Source organism: Carcharhinus amblyrhynchos, chromosome 11 (assembly GCF_965287045.1).
Source record: "Carcharhinus amblyrhynchos chromosome 11, sCarAmb.v2.hapA, whole genome shotgun sequence".
NCBI lineage: Eukaryota > Metazoa > Chordata > Chondrichthyes > Carcharhiniformes > Carcharhinidae > Carcharhinus > Carcharhinus amblyrhynchos.
Window position 1 is genome coordinate 19,594,840 of NC_137334.1, and position 17,596 is coordinate 19,612,435.

Consider the following 17,596-nt stretch of genomic DNA (forward strand, 5'->3'; position numbering starts at 1 on the left):
TTAAGGAAAATCCCAAGGCTTTTATACAAAGATAAAGTGCAAGAGGGTAGCCCAGAAGAGGGTTGGCCCCCTCAAGGACAGGGGAGGTAATCAGTGCATGGAGCCAGAGGAAATGGGAGGGGTATTAAATGAGTACTTTGTGTCAGTATTTACCAAAGAGAAGGACTTGGTGGATGTTGGTCTGGGGGAGGGTGTGTAGATAGTTTGAGTCATGTTAAGATCAAAAAGGAGGAGGTATTCGGGTTCTTGAGAAATATTAAGGTAGAGAAGTCCCCAGGGCCTGATGGGATATACCCCAGAGTACTGAGAGAGGCAAGGGAGGAACTTTCTGTGGCCTTGAGAGAAATCTTTGAATCCTCACTAGCTACAGGGGAGATCCCAGAGGATTGGAGAATGGCCAATGTTGTTCTTTTGTTTAAGAAGGGTAGCAGGAGTGATTACAGGCCAGTGAGTAGTAGATCATTTGGCTCCTCGCGGCTGTTCCACCATTCACAGCTGATCTGATTGCGGCCTCAACTCACGCTCCAGGGTTACAGGGAGAAGGCAGGAGAATGGTGCCAGGTGTATTGCTCATTCAGAGAGCTGGCGCAGACACAGTGGGCTGAATGGCCTCCTCCTGTGTTGTAACAATTCTGCAGATACACAGAATGAAATGCAGCGTAGTACTGTGTGTTATTTTTCTCTTGTTTCAGATTCTGTGGTGAATTATAAAGATCTAATGGCTGTGGTTCACCTGGTGCACAAAGCAGGGATCAACGTGAGGCTCGCTGTTTGCCGCAAGGTCAGTCTTTCCCTTCTAATAATCACTCAAACTTCTTTGCGGTTAATGAAAGAAACCATCTGCATGAGAGAAAGGCAGAAAGGGTGACAGGAATGCGTTCATTTTCACACAGTGGTAGCAAAGCATCGGTCCTGATTCACTCAGCCTTTCAAAACTGAAAAACCATTCCCGTAGCTGTTAACATCCATCATTCCTGAACTGGCCATATTGTGAAAAACTGTGTTTGAGACTTGCTGTAGTTTTAGCAAACTGCATGGAAGCAATTGAGTTGCATGTTATTTGGCCAGACAGTGACTGGCCAGGTAAATGACCTGATCAATGTAGGTATATGGGAGAATCTAGAGTAAACCAAATGCAATGACGCAGATGGATCAGGAGCAGAAGTTAATGACACAGTAAGAAGCCTCACAATACCAGGTTAAAGTCCAACAGGTTTAATTGGTAGCACAAGCCACTCGCTTTCGGAGCACTGCTTCTTCGTCAGGTAAGTGGGAGTGCTGTTCACAAACAGGGCGTATAAAGACACAAACTCAATTTACAAAATAATGATTAGAATGCGAGTCTTTACAGGTAATCAAGTCTTAAAGGTACAGACAATGTGAGCGGAGAGAGAGTTAAGCGCAGAGTAAAGAGATGTGTATTGTCACCAGCCGGGACAGTTAGTGAGATTTTGCAAGCCCAGGCAAGTTGTGGGAGTTATAGATAGTATGACGTGAACCCAAGATCCCAGTTGAGGCCATCCTCATGTGCAGAACTTGGCTATCAGTCTCTGCTCAGTGACTTTGCACTGTCGTGTGTTGTGAAGGCCGTCTTGGAGAACGCTTACCCCAAGATGGCTTGAAGGGTTATGGGGAGAAGGCAGGAAAATGAGATGAGGAGCATATCAGCCATGATCGAATGGTGGAACGGACTCAATGGGCTGAATGGCCTAATTCTGCTCCTGTATCTTATGAATTTATAGCACTGATGAAAGGGGGCAAGCAACCATTTAGTGTTGTGGTGTACTGATGAGTGCAAGACATGAAGCTTCGACATGGCTCTTTTTTTCAGCAGTACTCAAGTTCTTACAAGTAAGCAACTATTAGTTTAACTGTAGTTACAAGTACCATCCAGACCACAATGAGTTAGCAGTAAGAAAAGTAACAGATGACCGGTGCACTACATTTTCAAAAATACCTGCTTTATATCAGTGATATATAAATGATCTTTCTTTCTCTCCTGGATTGGTTTAGATTTATCAGCACTTGCAGTCCCAGCCGGATGCAGCCCAGCAGATAGCAAAGCAGACCAGTTGGCAAGAGACGTTTGTGCGGTTGTTTTTGAAGGAGAATGCAGAGAGCAGAGAGAGCGCTGGTGTGGACATTCTGAATAACAACAGTTTGGATTTCGGAAAACAGACTGATCCCCAATTTGAATCAAAAATCGGTGCGGGACGTTCAAGAACCACTAGCGAGGGGTCGCAAACTCGGGATGATAAACTGTCAGAGGGCGATTTGGTGGACAACATGCCCTTGAATAAATTATTTGAGAACAGAAGCTTTGACGGATTGGTTGAAAGATTCACTGACTCAAGCCACTCTTCTGAGATGCTATTAGATGATGAGGCCTCGACTGACAGTGCCCTCACTGAAAGCCTGGGGGAGAACCTGGCCCACTCAGAGGACTGGCCTCTGAAGGGAAGAAGCCTGACGTTGGACCTGTCAAGCACGGCCTCCTATGAAATGGGTGACACTGAAAGCCAAACACCAGGTAGCATTGCCAGTACGCCGTCGCCATTGGAGATGCCGAGACACTTCCCTGGTGCCCAGTTTGAGAAGGAACCTGGCAGCACAGATGAGTCCAGTTACATGGACGATACCTCAATCTATGAAGTCTCTGTCAGTGGAGAGGTAGTTTGTTCAATGATTTTTTTTTGCCGTTTTGTTTAAGATTTTTAAAAAACAGATTGAATAAAGCAAAACTAACATTTATTCAGTGAAAGTAGTGGTGACTATTTTGCAGGATGTTGGTCTGTGAGACTTAATCTCCTTTTCAACTGACTTTCATACTGTGAACTTTACCCAGAAGGGAGTTATACCAAACATGGCCAAACCATCATGGATGAAGCACCGGGTATTATCCTGATGGATATCTGGTCCGATTGCAACAACTCTCATCTAATACCCTGTTATCTCACTGAATGATGTACAGAAAATTTGTTTGATTAGAGTCACAGAGATGTACAGCATGGAAACAGGCCCTTTGGCCCAACCTGTCCATGCCACCCCTTTTTTTAAACCACTAAGCTAGTTCCAATTGCCCACATTTGGCCCATATCACTCAATGCTCATGTAATTGTCTAAATGTTTTTTAAAAGACAAAATCTACTACTACCTCTGGCAGCTTGTTCCAGACCCCCACCACCCTCTGTGTGAAATAATTGTCCCTCCGGATCCTTCTATATCTCTCCCCTCTCACCTTAAACCTATGCCCTCTAGTTTTAGACTCCCCTACCTTTGGGAAAAGATGTTGACTGTATATGTCCCTCATGATTTTATAGGATTTTATATCCTATCCTATTTTATCCTATCTATGTCCCTCATGATTTTATAAACCTCTATAAGACCACCCCTGAGCCACTGGGGAAAAAAGTCCCAGTCTATCCAGCCTCTCCTTATAACTTAATCCATCAAGTCGTGATGGCATCCTAGTAAATCTTTTCTGCACACTGCCTAGTTTAATAATATCCTTTCTATAATTGGGTGACCAGATCTGTACGCAGCATTCCAAGTGTGGCTTTACCAATGTCTTGTACAACTTCAACAAGACGTCCCAACTCCTGTATTCAATGTTCTGACCAATGAAACCAAACATGCCAAATACGATTTTCACCACTCTGTCCACCTGTGACTCCACCTTCAAGGAGCTATGAACCTGTACCCCCTGGACCTCTTTGTTCTATAGTTCTCCCCAAAGCCCTACCAGGGTGGCAGAGTGGTTAGTACTGCTGCTTCACAGCGCCAGGGATCTGGATTCAATTCTGGCCTCGGGTGACTGTCCACGTGGAGTTTGCACATTCTCCTCACGTCTGCATGGGTTTCCTCCGGGTGCTCTGCTTTCCTCCCACAGTCCAAAGGTGTGCAGTTTAGGTTGTTTGGCCACGCTAAATATGCCCCTTAGTATCTGGGGCATTAGCCAGGTAAATACATAGGGTTACGGGGATGCAGGTGGGATTGTTGTCATTGCAGACTCGATGGGCCAAATGAACCCCTTCTGCACTGTCGGGATCCTACAATTAACTGGATTGACTAAGTCCTGCTAATGTCAGTTATTAGGTTGGGCTTGTGAAATAGTTTATTCAAATATGACACTGAGTTCATTTTCATTCTTCACCCAAAGAGTGGTGAGCCTGTGGAATTCATTACCACAGGAAGTAGTTGATGCCAAAACATTGAATGTATTAGAGAGGCTGCTAGATGTAACATTTGGGGCAAACAGGATCACAGGTTATGGGGAGAAAGCAGGATTAGGCTATTGAATTGGATGATAAGCCATGATCATGATGAATGGCGGAGCAGGTTCGAAGGGCCAAATGGCCTCCTCCTACTCCTATTTTTAAAAAAGCACTGCGCGATTTACGGGAGCCCATAATCGATATGTCAAAGATGTGCTGTGTGGCCTTGAGCATTCTACCCCTCGATGAAACTAACCTTAGTTAAGTGAACTTGTTTACAGGAATCATATTTCTTTCCCTCAGAAGTGTGAGGAAGAGCTAAGTCAGATTCTGATGGACATCCTTCTCTGTATCATGTGGCGGGGCCTCAGCGGCTCAGACGACACTGCCTGGATCGAACGAGGACAAGTCTTCTCGGCACTGACAAAGCTCGGAACGGCAAACGAACTGCTGTCTCCATCCGATGAGATTAAACTCAAGTACAGTTTGCATGCACTGGAGTACTTCCTTCATCCTGCCCACTCTTACTCATTAAATATTTAATAACCGAGAACAAGCAAATTCCTACGGATGCTGGAATCTGAAACCAAAAGAGAAAACGCTGGAAAATCTTAGCGGGTCTGGCAGCATCTGTGAGGAGAGAAAGGAGCTGACGCTTCGATTCCAGGCGACCGTTTGTCAAAGCACTTATGACGCTTTGACAAAGGGTCACCTGGACTCAAACATCAGCTCCTTTCACTCCTCACAGATGCTGCCAGACCTGCTGAGATGTTCCAGCATTTTCTCTTTTGATAAACCAGACTGTGTTTGTTAGTGCAGCATTGAGAGCCATTTGGAAATCCTGTCGGAGGGGAGAGCCTGGTTAGGATGTCTTTTTTGGGATGCAGTGAAAGCTGTCCAGGGTGAGAGAGGGAAAAGTTTGAGGGGAGCGATGGAGATCGGAGGACTGGAGAAAGACATTTGGAGGAGGGAGGGGAGAGAAAGAGTGCTGTGTTTTGGGGACGTGGAAATATGTGAAAGAGGAGAGAGACATTAGGGGAGAAAGCTGAGTGATTTGGTATGTAATTGACAGTAATATTTGTGTTAGAAGTGAGCTCTTTGGACTGGAGAATCTGTGATTTGTCTGTTAAGAGACCAGGACACAACTGAGATTGATGAAAGTGGCCTTCTTTTTTAGTCTCCTGGAGAAGATATTGGAGTGGGCCGTGACTGACAACAGAGAGGCGACAGCAGCTGCACTTCCAGTTCACACTGAGAATGCAGTGAGATTGCTGCATATTGTTCAGGACTTCCTACAGGCTGAGGGACTGGTGAATCCTGCGTTGTGGACTGACAAGGTACTAAACTATGCCTCCTGCTGCACTTTAGCCTTTCTCCCCCTGCTGTGATACTTGGGTCATTTTCCACCCCCCCCCCCCCCTCACCTTTTTAAGTTTCTCTGAATCATGCCAAATCATACATACGGTTGGACTCATAGCTAAACCTGCTGCGAACCTGTGAAAATCCACAATCTGGGGCCTGTTCGGGTACACTGAGGGAGAATTTAGCATGACTAATGCACCCTAACCAGCATGTCTTTCAGACTGTGGGAGGGAAGTCATGCAGACATGGGGAGAATGTGCAGACTCCACACAATTAGCAACCGAAGCCGAGAATTGAACACAGGTCCCTGGCGCTGTGATGCAGCAATGCTAACTACTGTGCTGCTGTGTTACCTCCGTACATTTGAAAAGTCTGCGTAAATTGGGGAAATCACTGAGTTGTTGGCAAGGAGTCAGCACAGAAACAAAGAAACTTGATTTTCATGAGGGTAACCTCCCAGGATAATTTATGGTATCTGCCTTGGAAGGGCACAATATACTTACTATCCTCAAGGTTAAATACGTCCAGAGATTGTCGATTATCCAGAAAGTTACATAAAAATATTCATTGGGCAGCATGGTGGCATAGTGGTTAGCACTGCTGCCTCACAAGCCAATCCCTGGCTTGGGTTGCTTCTGTGGAGTGTGCACGTTCTCCCCATGAATGCATGGGTTTCCTCCCACAGTCTGAAAGATGTATGGGTTAGGTGGATTGGCCATGCTAAATTGCCCCTCAGTGTGAGAGGGCTCATGAGGGTAAATACCGGGTTATAAGAATAGGGTCTTGGTGGGATTTTGGTCAGTATAGACTCAGTGGGCCGAATGGCTCCCTTCTGCACAGTAGGGATTCTATGATTCTAGCAGACTCGATGGGCCAAATGGCCTCCTTCTGCACTGTAGGGATTCTATGATTCTAGCAGATTTGATGGGCTGAATGGCCCCCTTCTGCATTGTAGGGATTCTCTGGATTTAGTTTCAAATGAAGTAGATTTCCTTTATCCTTTGGGGATTTCATTGCTTTTGTCCAGGTATTGGAGGAAATGGTGACACTGATGGACAGCCTAATGGTGTGGTACTCTTCTGGATCAGAATGGATGCAGCTGTCCCAGCTCGGAGTGCGCCTTCTTCTTGGCTTTATTGCACAAGACAACATTCAGGTAGGGGGTTGAGATCGTTGCACCCAGCAAAAACCTTTCATCACTCTCTTCGCAAGCTATCGCTCAGCACTTTCAGCTCTCCGTCCAGAGTGAGGTTTCAGCCCCACGTTCCCATAGCTTGAATGTAAACTCTAGGCTGACACTCCAGTGTACAGCTGCAGGAGTGCTGCACTGTTAGAGGTGCCATTTTAAGATGAAACTTTAACCCAAGGCCCTACCTGCACTTCGGATGGGTGTAAAAAAAAATAAAAAATCCCCGGACACTGTTTTAAAGAGCAGCATGGAGTTTCTCCCTGGAGTCCTTGCTAATATTTATCCCTCCATCAAAACCACTAAAATAAGAGACTCTCCTGGCTATTATCACATGGCAATTTGTGGGATCTGCTCTGTGCAAATTGGCTGCAACATTTCCTACAGTAGAACAATGACTGCAGTTCAGAAGTGGATGTAACATGCTGTGGGAGGTCAGGATAGGTACTATATAAATGCAGCAGTTGTCACATTATCACCATCTGTAGAAATCACAGCACCTCAGGTGAAGACACTTCTCTTCCAACTTCTTCTGTTGTGAAAAAGATATAGAAGTCTGAGGTCATGTACCAACTGACTCAAGACCAGCTTCTTCCGCCCTGCTGTCAGACTTTTGAATGGACCTATCTCGCATTAAGTTGACCTTTCTCTACACCCTAGCTGTGACTGTAACAGTACATTCTGCACCCTCCTTTCCTTCTCTATGAACGGTATGCTTCGTCTGTATAGACGCAAGAAACAATACTTTTCACTGTATACTAATACATGTGACAATAATAAATCAAGACCAGCTCCTTTTATAACAAATTTAATTTGATCATAACTTACCGATTGGATTTGTACTTCTTTTCCTTGTTTCAGTGTAGTGTTAGTGCTTTTTAATTCTTTTGTGGGAAGCAGATATCATTGGCAAGGCTAACATTTGTATCCTATTCCTAATTGCCCTTGAACTGGGGAGTATTAAGTTAAGTTTTTTTATAGTTTGTTTATTAGTGTCACAAGTCGTCTTACATTAACCCTGCAATGAGGTTAGTGTGAAAATCCCCTAGTCATCACATTCTGCCTGTTCAGGTACACAGAGAGAATTTAGCATGGCATCCTAACCAGCAATTTCAGAATGTGGGAGGAAACCGGAGCACCTGGAGGAAACCCACACAGACACAGGGAGAACTCCACACAGACAGCGACCCAAGCTGGGAATCGGACCCAGGTCCCTGGCACTGTGAAGTAGCAGTGCTAGCCACCGTGCCGCCCCTAAAGGTGAACCGGATGGGCTTTTACAACAATTGGTAGTTGCCATGGTCACCATTATTGAAACTAGCTTTCAATTCCAGGTTTTATTGATTGAATTTAAATTCCACCCACTGCCATAGTGGGATTTGAACACGTGCTCCCAGAGCCTTACCCTGGGCCTCTGGATTACTCGTCCAATAATATTGCCACTACATCGCCATTGCCCAATAAACGGGCAAAGGGAAAGCAGGTGAGGTGTTGTCTGTAGTGTTTGGTATTGGATGGTTCTAACTAATCAGAAGCCATCATTTATTTTTGATCAATAGGTGTGTGCCATGGCTACAGCAAAGCTCAACACTATACTGCAGACCAAAGAGATTGTCAACCGTGATGAAGCTTGTTTCCTCTTGGGGAAGCTGGAGGAAACCCTGACCAAGTCCATTCGAGAGAGAACTGAAACCTACTCTTTCCTAATCCCGATCATACGAACTTTGGTGTCCAAAATTTATGAGTTGCTGTACATGAACTTGCACTTGCCGGCTCTGCCTCAAAGCAACGGCAGTCCTTCTTTCTTTGAGGACTTTCAGGAGTACTGCGGATCCAATGAATGGCGCGTTTACATTGACAAATACGTATGTAGCATTTTTGTATTCTGTAACCCATTAACAACCTTGCATTCTCTGCCCAGACCCCTCTCTCACCCAGTCATTTGGGGGAAAGGTGAGGGGGTTTGAGCATTAGAGCAGGGAGGTTTTGCTACAGCTGTGCAGGGCTTTTGTGAGAGCGCACTGGAGTATTGAGTGCAGTTTTGGCTCCTTAAGACAGAATAGAGTTTCGTTGGAAGCAATTCAGAGATGATTCACCGAGCTGATTCCTGGGCTGCAGGGGTTCTCCTGTGAGCCTGTACTCATTGATGTTTAGTCGAATGAGAGATGATCTTATTTAAGATAAAATTCCTAGAATCCCTACAGTGCAGAAGAGGCCATTCAGTCCATCGCGTCTGCACCGACTCTCCATAAGCATCTTATCCACGACTGCTATCCCGACCTAATCTCATAACTACTCACATTTACCATGGCCAGTCCACCTAACATACTCATCTTGGGATGTAAACGTAAATATATATATATGTGTGGATGTGTATATATGTTTGAACAGATATATTGGAGCCCCCTGGCCTCCCTGCAGCGTTTATCTTGATGGCGAGTCACTGACTGGCGGCAGGATCTTCTGGTCCCACCATCGTCACTGGGATTTCCCATTAAATTCACCCAACGTCACTGGAAACCCACGGTGGGTGAGGGAGATCCAGAAGATCCCGCCGGCAACAGAGCTGGAAGATCGCTCCCGTAATATTCCGAGGGGGTGGGCAGGGTGGATGCTGAGAGGATGTCTCCTCTCAAGGGAGAGGCTCGAATGAGGGGACACAAGTTTAAAGAATCAGGGCTTTTCCATTTAAGCTGGAGATGAGGAAAAATTTCTTCTCTCAGCGAGTTGCGGGTGTGTGGAAATCTCTTCAGCAGAGAGCAGTGGAGGCTGGTTCATTGTGTATATTCAGGGCTGAGTTAGATAGGTTTCTGATTGACACGGGTGCCAAGGATTATGGGGGTAACGTGGAGTCGAGGCCACAGTCAGAGGAGCCATGATCTTATTGAACGATGGAGCAGGCTTGAGGGGCCGAATGGCCTATCGCTGTCTCTGTGTGGTGTGTGTCCTTGTGAACCATTGCAACTGCATCCTTGGTTTCAGATCATCCCATCGATGAAGCAGTACGAAGTGGAAACGTTCAGCAAAGGTCATGAGCACATGGCAATCTTCTGGAAGGAATGTTATGAAACCATGATGGTGAATTTGCACAAGAGAGATCGGGAGAAAGGGGAAAGCAAGCTCAAATTCCAGGTAAGGGTGGAGTGTGCAAACTGCTGCTTAAGAGGAATCTTTCCTCGTCTCCTCCTTTTCCACCTGCTTCTGCCAGCTTTGTAAGGGAAAAATGGGAAAATCGGTATCCCCTCAATCCTGCGCAGCCACCTCTCTGTGTGCGTGGAGCTGAATACAATTGCAAGATATATCACTGAGGCTTTATCACCCTGCACTGAAAGGATAAGAGGTGCCCAGCTCCTCCTCCCAACCACAATAACCACACCAACCAGCTAATATACAACCGAACCCTGTGCCCACTACGTTTTCCACTAAGCATCTGCTACCTTTCCCACCACTCCTCCCCCATGCCCACCAGCTTTCCCAAATGCTTGCTAAACAGCCCCTTCGCACACTCAAACAAGGCTATCACAAAGAAAATTGTCCCCGGGTCAATTCCCAGCTCAGGTCATTGTCTGTATGGAGTCTGCACGTTCTCCTCATGTCTGCATGGGTTTCCTCTGGGTGCCCTGGTTTCCTCCCACTGTCCACAGATGTGCAGGCTAAGTGGATTGGCCATGCTAAACTGCCCCTTACTGTCGAGGTAAATATATGGGGTTTTGGGGATAGGGCCTGGGTGGAATTGTGGTCGGTGCAGATTCGATGGGCCTTTTGCACAGTTGGATTCTATGAAAATGGAAGAGCTCCAGGAGACAAGAAGCTGTAATATAGGGCAAGGCACCATGCAGGGCAAGAAGTGTTGGACATAAGCCTAAGGATAATGAACCATATCTAAGGCTGTACTTTATAAATCACAGTTCCCTGTTGTCCCCACCAGCTTAAACCCTAGCCACTAATGGAATTTAAAGTCCTCGATCCTATGAACGCCCCCATGACCTTGCCGTTCCTGATCTCTGTAATTTTCTCTATGAAAGCTCCATAGTCCTTCAAGTGTGGGCACTTGGGCATCGTTAATTTCCTTTGTTCCACTATTATGGGTGGCGCAGTGATTAGCCTCCCAGTGCCAGAAACCTGGGTTTGATTCCCGGATTGGGTCACTATCTGTGCGGAGTCTGCACGTTCTCCCTGTGCCTGGGTTTCCTCCGGTTTCCTCCCCACAGTCCGAAAGACATGCTGGTTAAGGTGCATTGGCCATGCTAAATTCTCCCTCAGTGTACCCGAACAGGAGCCGCAGTGTGGCAACTAGGGGATTTTCACAGTAACTTCATTGCAGTGATAATGTTAGCCGCCTTATGACTAATAAATAAATGAATAATAAAAAAAATTGCCCCTTAGTGTCCAAAGATTTGTCAATTAGGTGGATTGGCCATGTTAAATTGATCCTTCGCGTCAGGGGGATTAGCAGGGTAAATACATGGGATTGCAGGGATAGGGCCTGGGTAGAATTGTTGTTCGATGCAGGTTCGAAGGCCAAATGGCCTTCTCCTGCACTATAGGGATTCTGTAATTCTATATCCAGCTTAGGTTGATTGGCCATGCTCAGTTGCCTTTTAGTGTCCCAGGTTAAGGGGATTAGCAGTGTAAATGTGTGGGTTAGGGTCTGAGTGGGGCACTCTATTGGAAAGTTGGTGCAGACATGGGTTGAATGGGCTCATTCTACACTGTGAGGGTTCTATGATTAGTGGCTATGCCTGCAGCTATCTAGGCCTAGACTCTGCATCCTTAGAACCCCACCCCAATCCTTCTTTCCTCCTTTATGGCACTTACGGAAACTGTCCGAAGTGTGTTTGATTATTGCTCCAAATGCACTTTCGGGAATTTTATTATCTTTAGAGCAGCAAGGTAGACCAATTGGATAGCTGTTTGAAAGAGCTAGCACAGACACAGTGGGCCAAATGGCCTCCTCCTGTGCTGCATGATTCTTCATGTGGCACCTGAGATAAATGCCCAAATGCCCAATTTTTTGGCAAAACTGTGTGCCTAAATGCACAAATGTACATCAACAAAGCAAAGATCTTTTGCATCACAAATGCAGTACAAGTGGAATTGGTATTGGAAATATCGAAGATAAGAGCAGGAGGAGGCCATTTCACCCTTTGAGCCTGCTCTGCCATTTATCACAATCATGGCTGATCATCCAACTCAATAGCCTAATCCTGCTTTCTCCCCATAACCTTTGATCCAATTCGCCCCAAGTGCTATATCCAGCTGCCTGTTCAACACATTCAATGTTTTGGCATCAACTACTTCCTGTGGTAATGAATTCCACAGGCTCACCAGGGTGAAGAAATGTCTCCTCACCTCCGTCCTAAATGGTCTACCCCGAATCCTCAGACTGTGATCTCTGGTTCTGGACTCCCCCACCATTGGGAACATCCTCCCTGCATCTACCCTGTCTAATTCTGTTAGAATTTTATAAGCCTCTATAAGACCCCCATTCACTCGTCCAAACTCCAAAAACAACCCTAACCTAGACAATCTCTCCTCATACATTGATGACAAAAGATGTGTGGATGAAGGCAACCCATTCAACCTACCCTGGACAGAGAGGATAGTCAAAAGCTTTTTCCCAGGGTGAAAGAATCAATTACTGGGGGGCACAGGTTTAAGGTGCGAGGGGTAAGGTTTAAAGATGTGCGAGGCAAGTTTTTTACACAGAGGATGGTGAGTGCCTGGAACTCAGGAGATAGTGGAAGCAGGTACAGTAGTGACTTTTAAGAGGTGTCTGGACAAATATGTGAATAGGATGGGAATAGAGGGATACGGTTCCTGGAAGGGTCGGGGGTTTTTGTTCAGTCGGGCAGCATGGTTGGTGGCTTGGAGGGCCAAAAGACCTGTTCCTGTGCTGTAGTTTTCTTTGTTCTTTGAACCCAGATATCCAGAAAGAGCCTACAGCTCCACTTCTGTCCCTGATCACCGTATCTAATGTATGGTTCTGATGTTTTGCCGTCACTCTCTGTGACTCATTCTACCTGTTAATCACTATTTGGTGAAAAGCTTCCTGCATTTTAATTACTGTTTTGTGTTGCTTTGTCTCGGTGCCAGGAGTACTTTGTTGAGCCATTTACGCGAAAAGCCAGACAGGAGAACCTGCGTTATAACAGCATGTTAAAACAACTCAACAGCCAGTACACAGCGACATTGAGACAATGGAAGGCTGCCCAGAATTACTTAACTTGTGAGCGTGGACCATGGGCTGACAAGTACGTGGCTCTCATAGTTCTGTACCATCAACTCAATACCTAACAGAATTTCAAGGGTGGATGGCTTTATTTGTTCCTGGGATGTGAGTAACACAAAATGGGTGGCACGGTGGTTAGCAATACTGCCTCACAGCACCAGGGACCCGGTTCAATTCTGGTCTCAGGTGACTGTGCAGAGTCTGTACGTTCTCCCCATGTCTTCGCGGAGCTTGCACGTTCTCCCCATGTCTGAGTGGATCTCCTGGGTGCTCTGGTTTCTTCCCACACTCCAAAGGTGTGCAGGTTAGGTGGATTGACCATATTAAATTGCCCCTTAGTGTCAGGGAGTGTAGATGGGTAAATACATGGGGTTATGGGAATAGGGCCTGGGTGGGATTGTGGTCAGTGCAGACTCGATGGGTCAAATGGCCTCTGTCTGCATTGCAAGGATTCTATGAAAATAGCTACACTCCCACAGATTTCCTCAGCTCGCATTATCCTGAATTGGCCAGCTTTGCTGCTACACTGCAGAGAGTGTCAGGTCAGTGTGAGGCTGTAATTGTGTCTAAACCAAACCTGGAACGGCAGTTTCCTTTACTGATTAACTAACTTGGAGTGTAACAGTCAGCCAGTCCTTTTAATGTGTCTGGTGCTAGCTTATTTAATTGGACAATTAAAAGTTATTCACTGTGTCCCACTGTGAAGCCATGTTGTGTTAAGTACGCGGCAGATTTGAACCACAGTCATTTGAGGTATCACATCGCCAGATCTTGCTGGACCACACTTAACGCCACCAAGCACTGTGGCTCAGTTTGTCATAATCTCAGCGGAAGCGTCCACAATCTGGAGTTGAGAGTTCAAGTCCCACTCTGACAGTTTGAGCCTGTGAGCCAGACTAACACTGAGGGAATGCTGCAGTGTCAGAGGTGGTGTGGCTTTGATCTGAAGTCCAATCTTCAGCCTCAAGCAGGCATGGACAATCCCGTGGCACTACACAAACGCAAGCAAAGGAATCCTTCCTGCTATCCTGGGCAATAATTATCCTTGGCCAATCGCTATCCATTGTTATCACGTTGCTGTTCGAGGGACCTTGCTGTGTGTAAATTGGGTAAGAGGTGTCCTATCGTTACAGCAATGATGACAATTCAGAAAAGTACTTCATTGGCCCGGAAGAGTTCTGAGATCATAGAATCCTTACAGTACAGAAGGAGGCCATTCAGGCCATCAAGGCTGTACTGACCACAATCCCATCCAGGCCTTATTCCCACAACCCCACATGCTTACCCTGCTTATCCCCCTGACAGTAGGGTCAATTTAGCATGGCCAATCCACCTAACCCACATATCTTTGGACTGTGGATTTTTTCAACAATTGACAATGATTTCATGGTCATCAGTAGATTCTTAATTCCAGATATTTTTTATTGAATTCAAATTCCACCGTCTGTCGTGGCAGAATTCGAGCCTGGCTCCCCAGAACGTTAGCTGAGTTTCTGGATTAATAGTCAAGCACTAATACCACTGGGCCATTGGCTCCTCTTTGAAAGCTGCAAATGCGGAGAGCATAGCAGAAGAGGCCAGTGTCAGGAGCACCCGAAGGAATCCCATACAGATACAAGGAGAATGTGCAGACTCCGCACAGACAGTGATCCAAGGCCGGAATCAAACCCGGGTCTCTGGCACTATAAGACACCAGTGCTAACCACTGTGCCACCGTGTCGCCCTTAGTTATCCTGAGGTTGTGAAAGACGTTACATAAATGCAAATCCTCATTTCCATCAAACTTCCTTCACTCCCACTCCCACTAAATCGTCAACATTCCCTCCTGGCCCTCAGGTTTGCTGCTGACTTCCACACTGACTGACCTCATACATCCATTTTTGAAATCCCCATATCATCGGCTAACAGTTGGGTTTCTGTACACACTCCTGGCTGCCTTCTAATCCTTCAGCTCATCCACAACTCTCTGCTTTCTATCTCATGTCGTATCCCAGTCACCCATTGCTCCCGTCCTTTTTGAGTTCTGTTTACTCTCCTCGAGCAAATTCTCATCTTAGTGTTGAAATCCCACCATGGGCTCCTTTCCCTTGTTTCACAATCTCCCTCTGGGACACAATCACCCCATTCCCTGTTTTCCATTCTCCTGACACTGGTTTTTGTGCTTTCCTCTCCCCATGTCAGCAGCTTTCAATGGGGAGGCGATGGCCTAGTGGTATTATCACTAGACTATTAATCCAGAAACTCAGTTAATGTTCTGGGACCCGGTTCAAATCCCACTACGGGACTTGGTTGAATTCAAATTCAATAAAAAGTATCTGGAATTAAGAATCTGCTGATAACCATGAAACCATTATCGATTGTTGGAAAAGCCCATCTGGTTCACTAATGTCCTTTAGGAAAGGAAATCTGCCATCCTTACCCGGTCTGGCCTACGTGTGATTCCAGAGCCACAGCAATGTGGTTGACTTTCAACTGCCCTCCAAGGGCAACTAGGAATGGGCAATAAATGCTGGCTCAGCCAGCGAGGCCCATGTCTCATGAATGAATTTTTAAAAAAAAGTTGCCCAAGCTCTGGGTTTCTCTCTGTCTCTCCATTTCCCTCTTAATTTGTATAACTGTCTTTATAAATCCAGTCTTTATAAATCCAGTCCTTTGATCAAGCTTTGGTCATTTTCTTTGTGGGTGTCTCTATGGCGTACTTTGGGGCGTTTGTTTAGTGTCAAGACTGGATATAAATGCAGATTGTTATCAGTACCTGATTGAATGGATCATTTTACTCACATTTCTCTTGAAAGGAAACCAGATTTTATGCACTGGAAGTTGTCCAGTGTGGAAAACTATTCCCGCATGAGGCTCAAGTTGGTTCAGGATTACAACTTTGACCCCCACACTGATGCCAGCGCACTCCGTGACAATCTTGGTGAGTGTCTGAGCCATTTGGGGCTCAGTTTAATATTGATCACAACACAAACCGATGGCACTAACTGGCCCTTTGGAAAGTGGTCTCATGTATAGGTTGAGATTCCAGGTGAGACAGTGTCCTGCTATTGGAGATCCTGGACAGGGCTTTTCAGCCACACTCGCCCCCAGGGCTGGAAATCCCTGCCCGAGGTTAACGGACGTGTGTATGGTCCGCTACGATTCCCGTGGCGGGCAGGACGGGAAAATCCTGCTCCATGTCTCCAGCCCCTGCTGCCTCTAGACAGTAGTTTAGCATTTCTTCTATAATATACGCATTATTAGATCAGATTAGACCAGGGAATTGGCTGCCCAATAACACTCAAAATATTAGCAGACAACCCCTCCCCCAGCTAGAATTTTAAATGCCCATGTCAAAGAATCCCTCCAGTACAGAAGGCCATTCAGCCCATCAAATCTGTACCGATCACAATCCCACCCAGGTCCTATTCCCATAACCCCACACGTTTACTCTGCTAATCTCCCTGACACTAAGGGGCAGTTTAGCATGGCCAATCAACCTAACCTGCACATCTTTGGACATATATGTCCAAAAATGCCCCTTGTTCACTCTTTCAGGGAAGCCAATGTTTTATGAATCTGTTGTGAATAACTGAGACTGAATCCCAGCTGTTCTCCCTCTGTACAGGGGTCCAGCAGACAGCACCATCCAACGACTCCTTGCTGCTGGAAGCGGTGAAACAGGCCAAGGTCAACGACCTGGAGGATGATCGCCTGGCTGATGAAGATCTGAGTGTACTCAGTAACATGTAAGTGCTGTTTCATCTGGAAGGCTCTCAAACACAGCCCCTGCACCCCAGGGCCCGGGGTGTAATTGAAATGATAAATGCCTGAGGGTCACAATGTGGTTGAGGTGAACAGAAACACCTGAGGTGTTGAACTGCAGGCTGTGCTCTCAGTTATGGGATGCAGCAGTGTGGTGGTATTGTCGCTAGGCTATTAATCCAGATATCCAGGGTAATGCTCTGGGGAGCCAGGTTCAAATCCCGTCACAGCAAATGGTGAAATTTGAATTCCAGAAAAAATCTGGAATTAACCGTCTAATGAGGACCATGAAACCATTGTTGATGACAAAAACCCATCTGGGGCACTTAATGTCCTTCAGGGAAGGAAATCTGCCATCCTTAACCTTAATTATGCTGGCTGCTTTACCGAGGCAGTGGCAAGTGTAGACAGAGCCAATGGATGGGAGGTTGGTTTGCATGATGAGCTGGGCTACATTCACCACCTTACTTGGCCTGGCCTACAAGTGACTCTAAAACCACAACAGATGGGCAATACAGGCTGGCCCAGCGAGTGATGCCATGTCCCACAAATTAATTTTTAAAAACTTAGTCAAAGCTACATTTTTTTGAATTGTGCTCAAGGAACTTATTAGAACAAAGTCACTTTTCCTTAGAGCTTCATAAATGCAAATGCTTTGTACTGAGTCTGGACAGCTGTTCAATATCTCTGGACAAAACAGAATACCACTGCCTGCTGACAGCACAGCTTTCTACACTTTCTCAACACTGCGTTGACAAAATGCTGCAAAAACCATGAATTAAAGGCCATTTTCACCTCGTTATATTTCATCCTTACATGTTGTCAGGAGTGGGCCATCCAGCCCCTACAGCCTGGGCT

General features: G+C 46.1%; 1 protein-coding gene across 6 annotated transcripts in view; it reads left to right on the forward strand.

Moving 5' to 3' along the window:
* nbeal1 (neurobeachin-like 1) overlaps window positions 1–17,596 on the forward strand; it is a 243,819-nt gene that overhangs the window by 182,107 nt on the left and 44,116 nt on the right. For all 6 annotated transcript variants that reach the window (XM_080198681.1, XM_080198685.1, XM_080198682.1 and 3 more), the window contains 10 exons: window positions 693–781; window positions 2,014–2,670; window positions 4,518–4,693; window positions 5,392–5,551; window positions 6,604–6,732; window positions 8,322–8,627; window positions 9,745–9,894; window positions 12,859–13,016; window positions 15,790–15,914; window positions 16,602–16,722. In XM_080198681.1, the coding sequence (XP_080054807.1) occupies window positions 693–781; window positions 2,014–2,670; window positions 4,518–4,693; window positions 5,392–5,551; window positions 6,604–6,732; window positions 8,322–8,627; window positions 9,745–9,894; window positions 12,859–13,016; window positions 15,790–15,914; window positions 16,602–16,722 (2,071 nt within the window). The remainder of the gene's footprint in view (window positions 1–692; window positions 782–2,013; window positions 2,671–4,517; window positions 4,694–5,391; window positions 5,552–6,603; window positions 6,733–8,321; window positions 8,628–9,744; window positions 9,895–12,858; window positions 13,017–15,789; window positions 15,915–16,601; window positions 16,723–17,596) is intronic.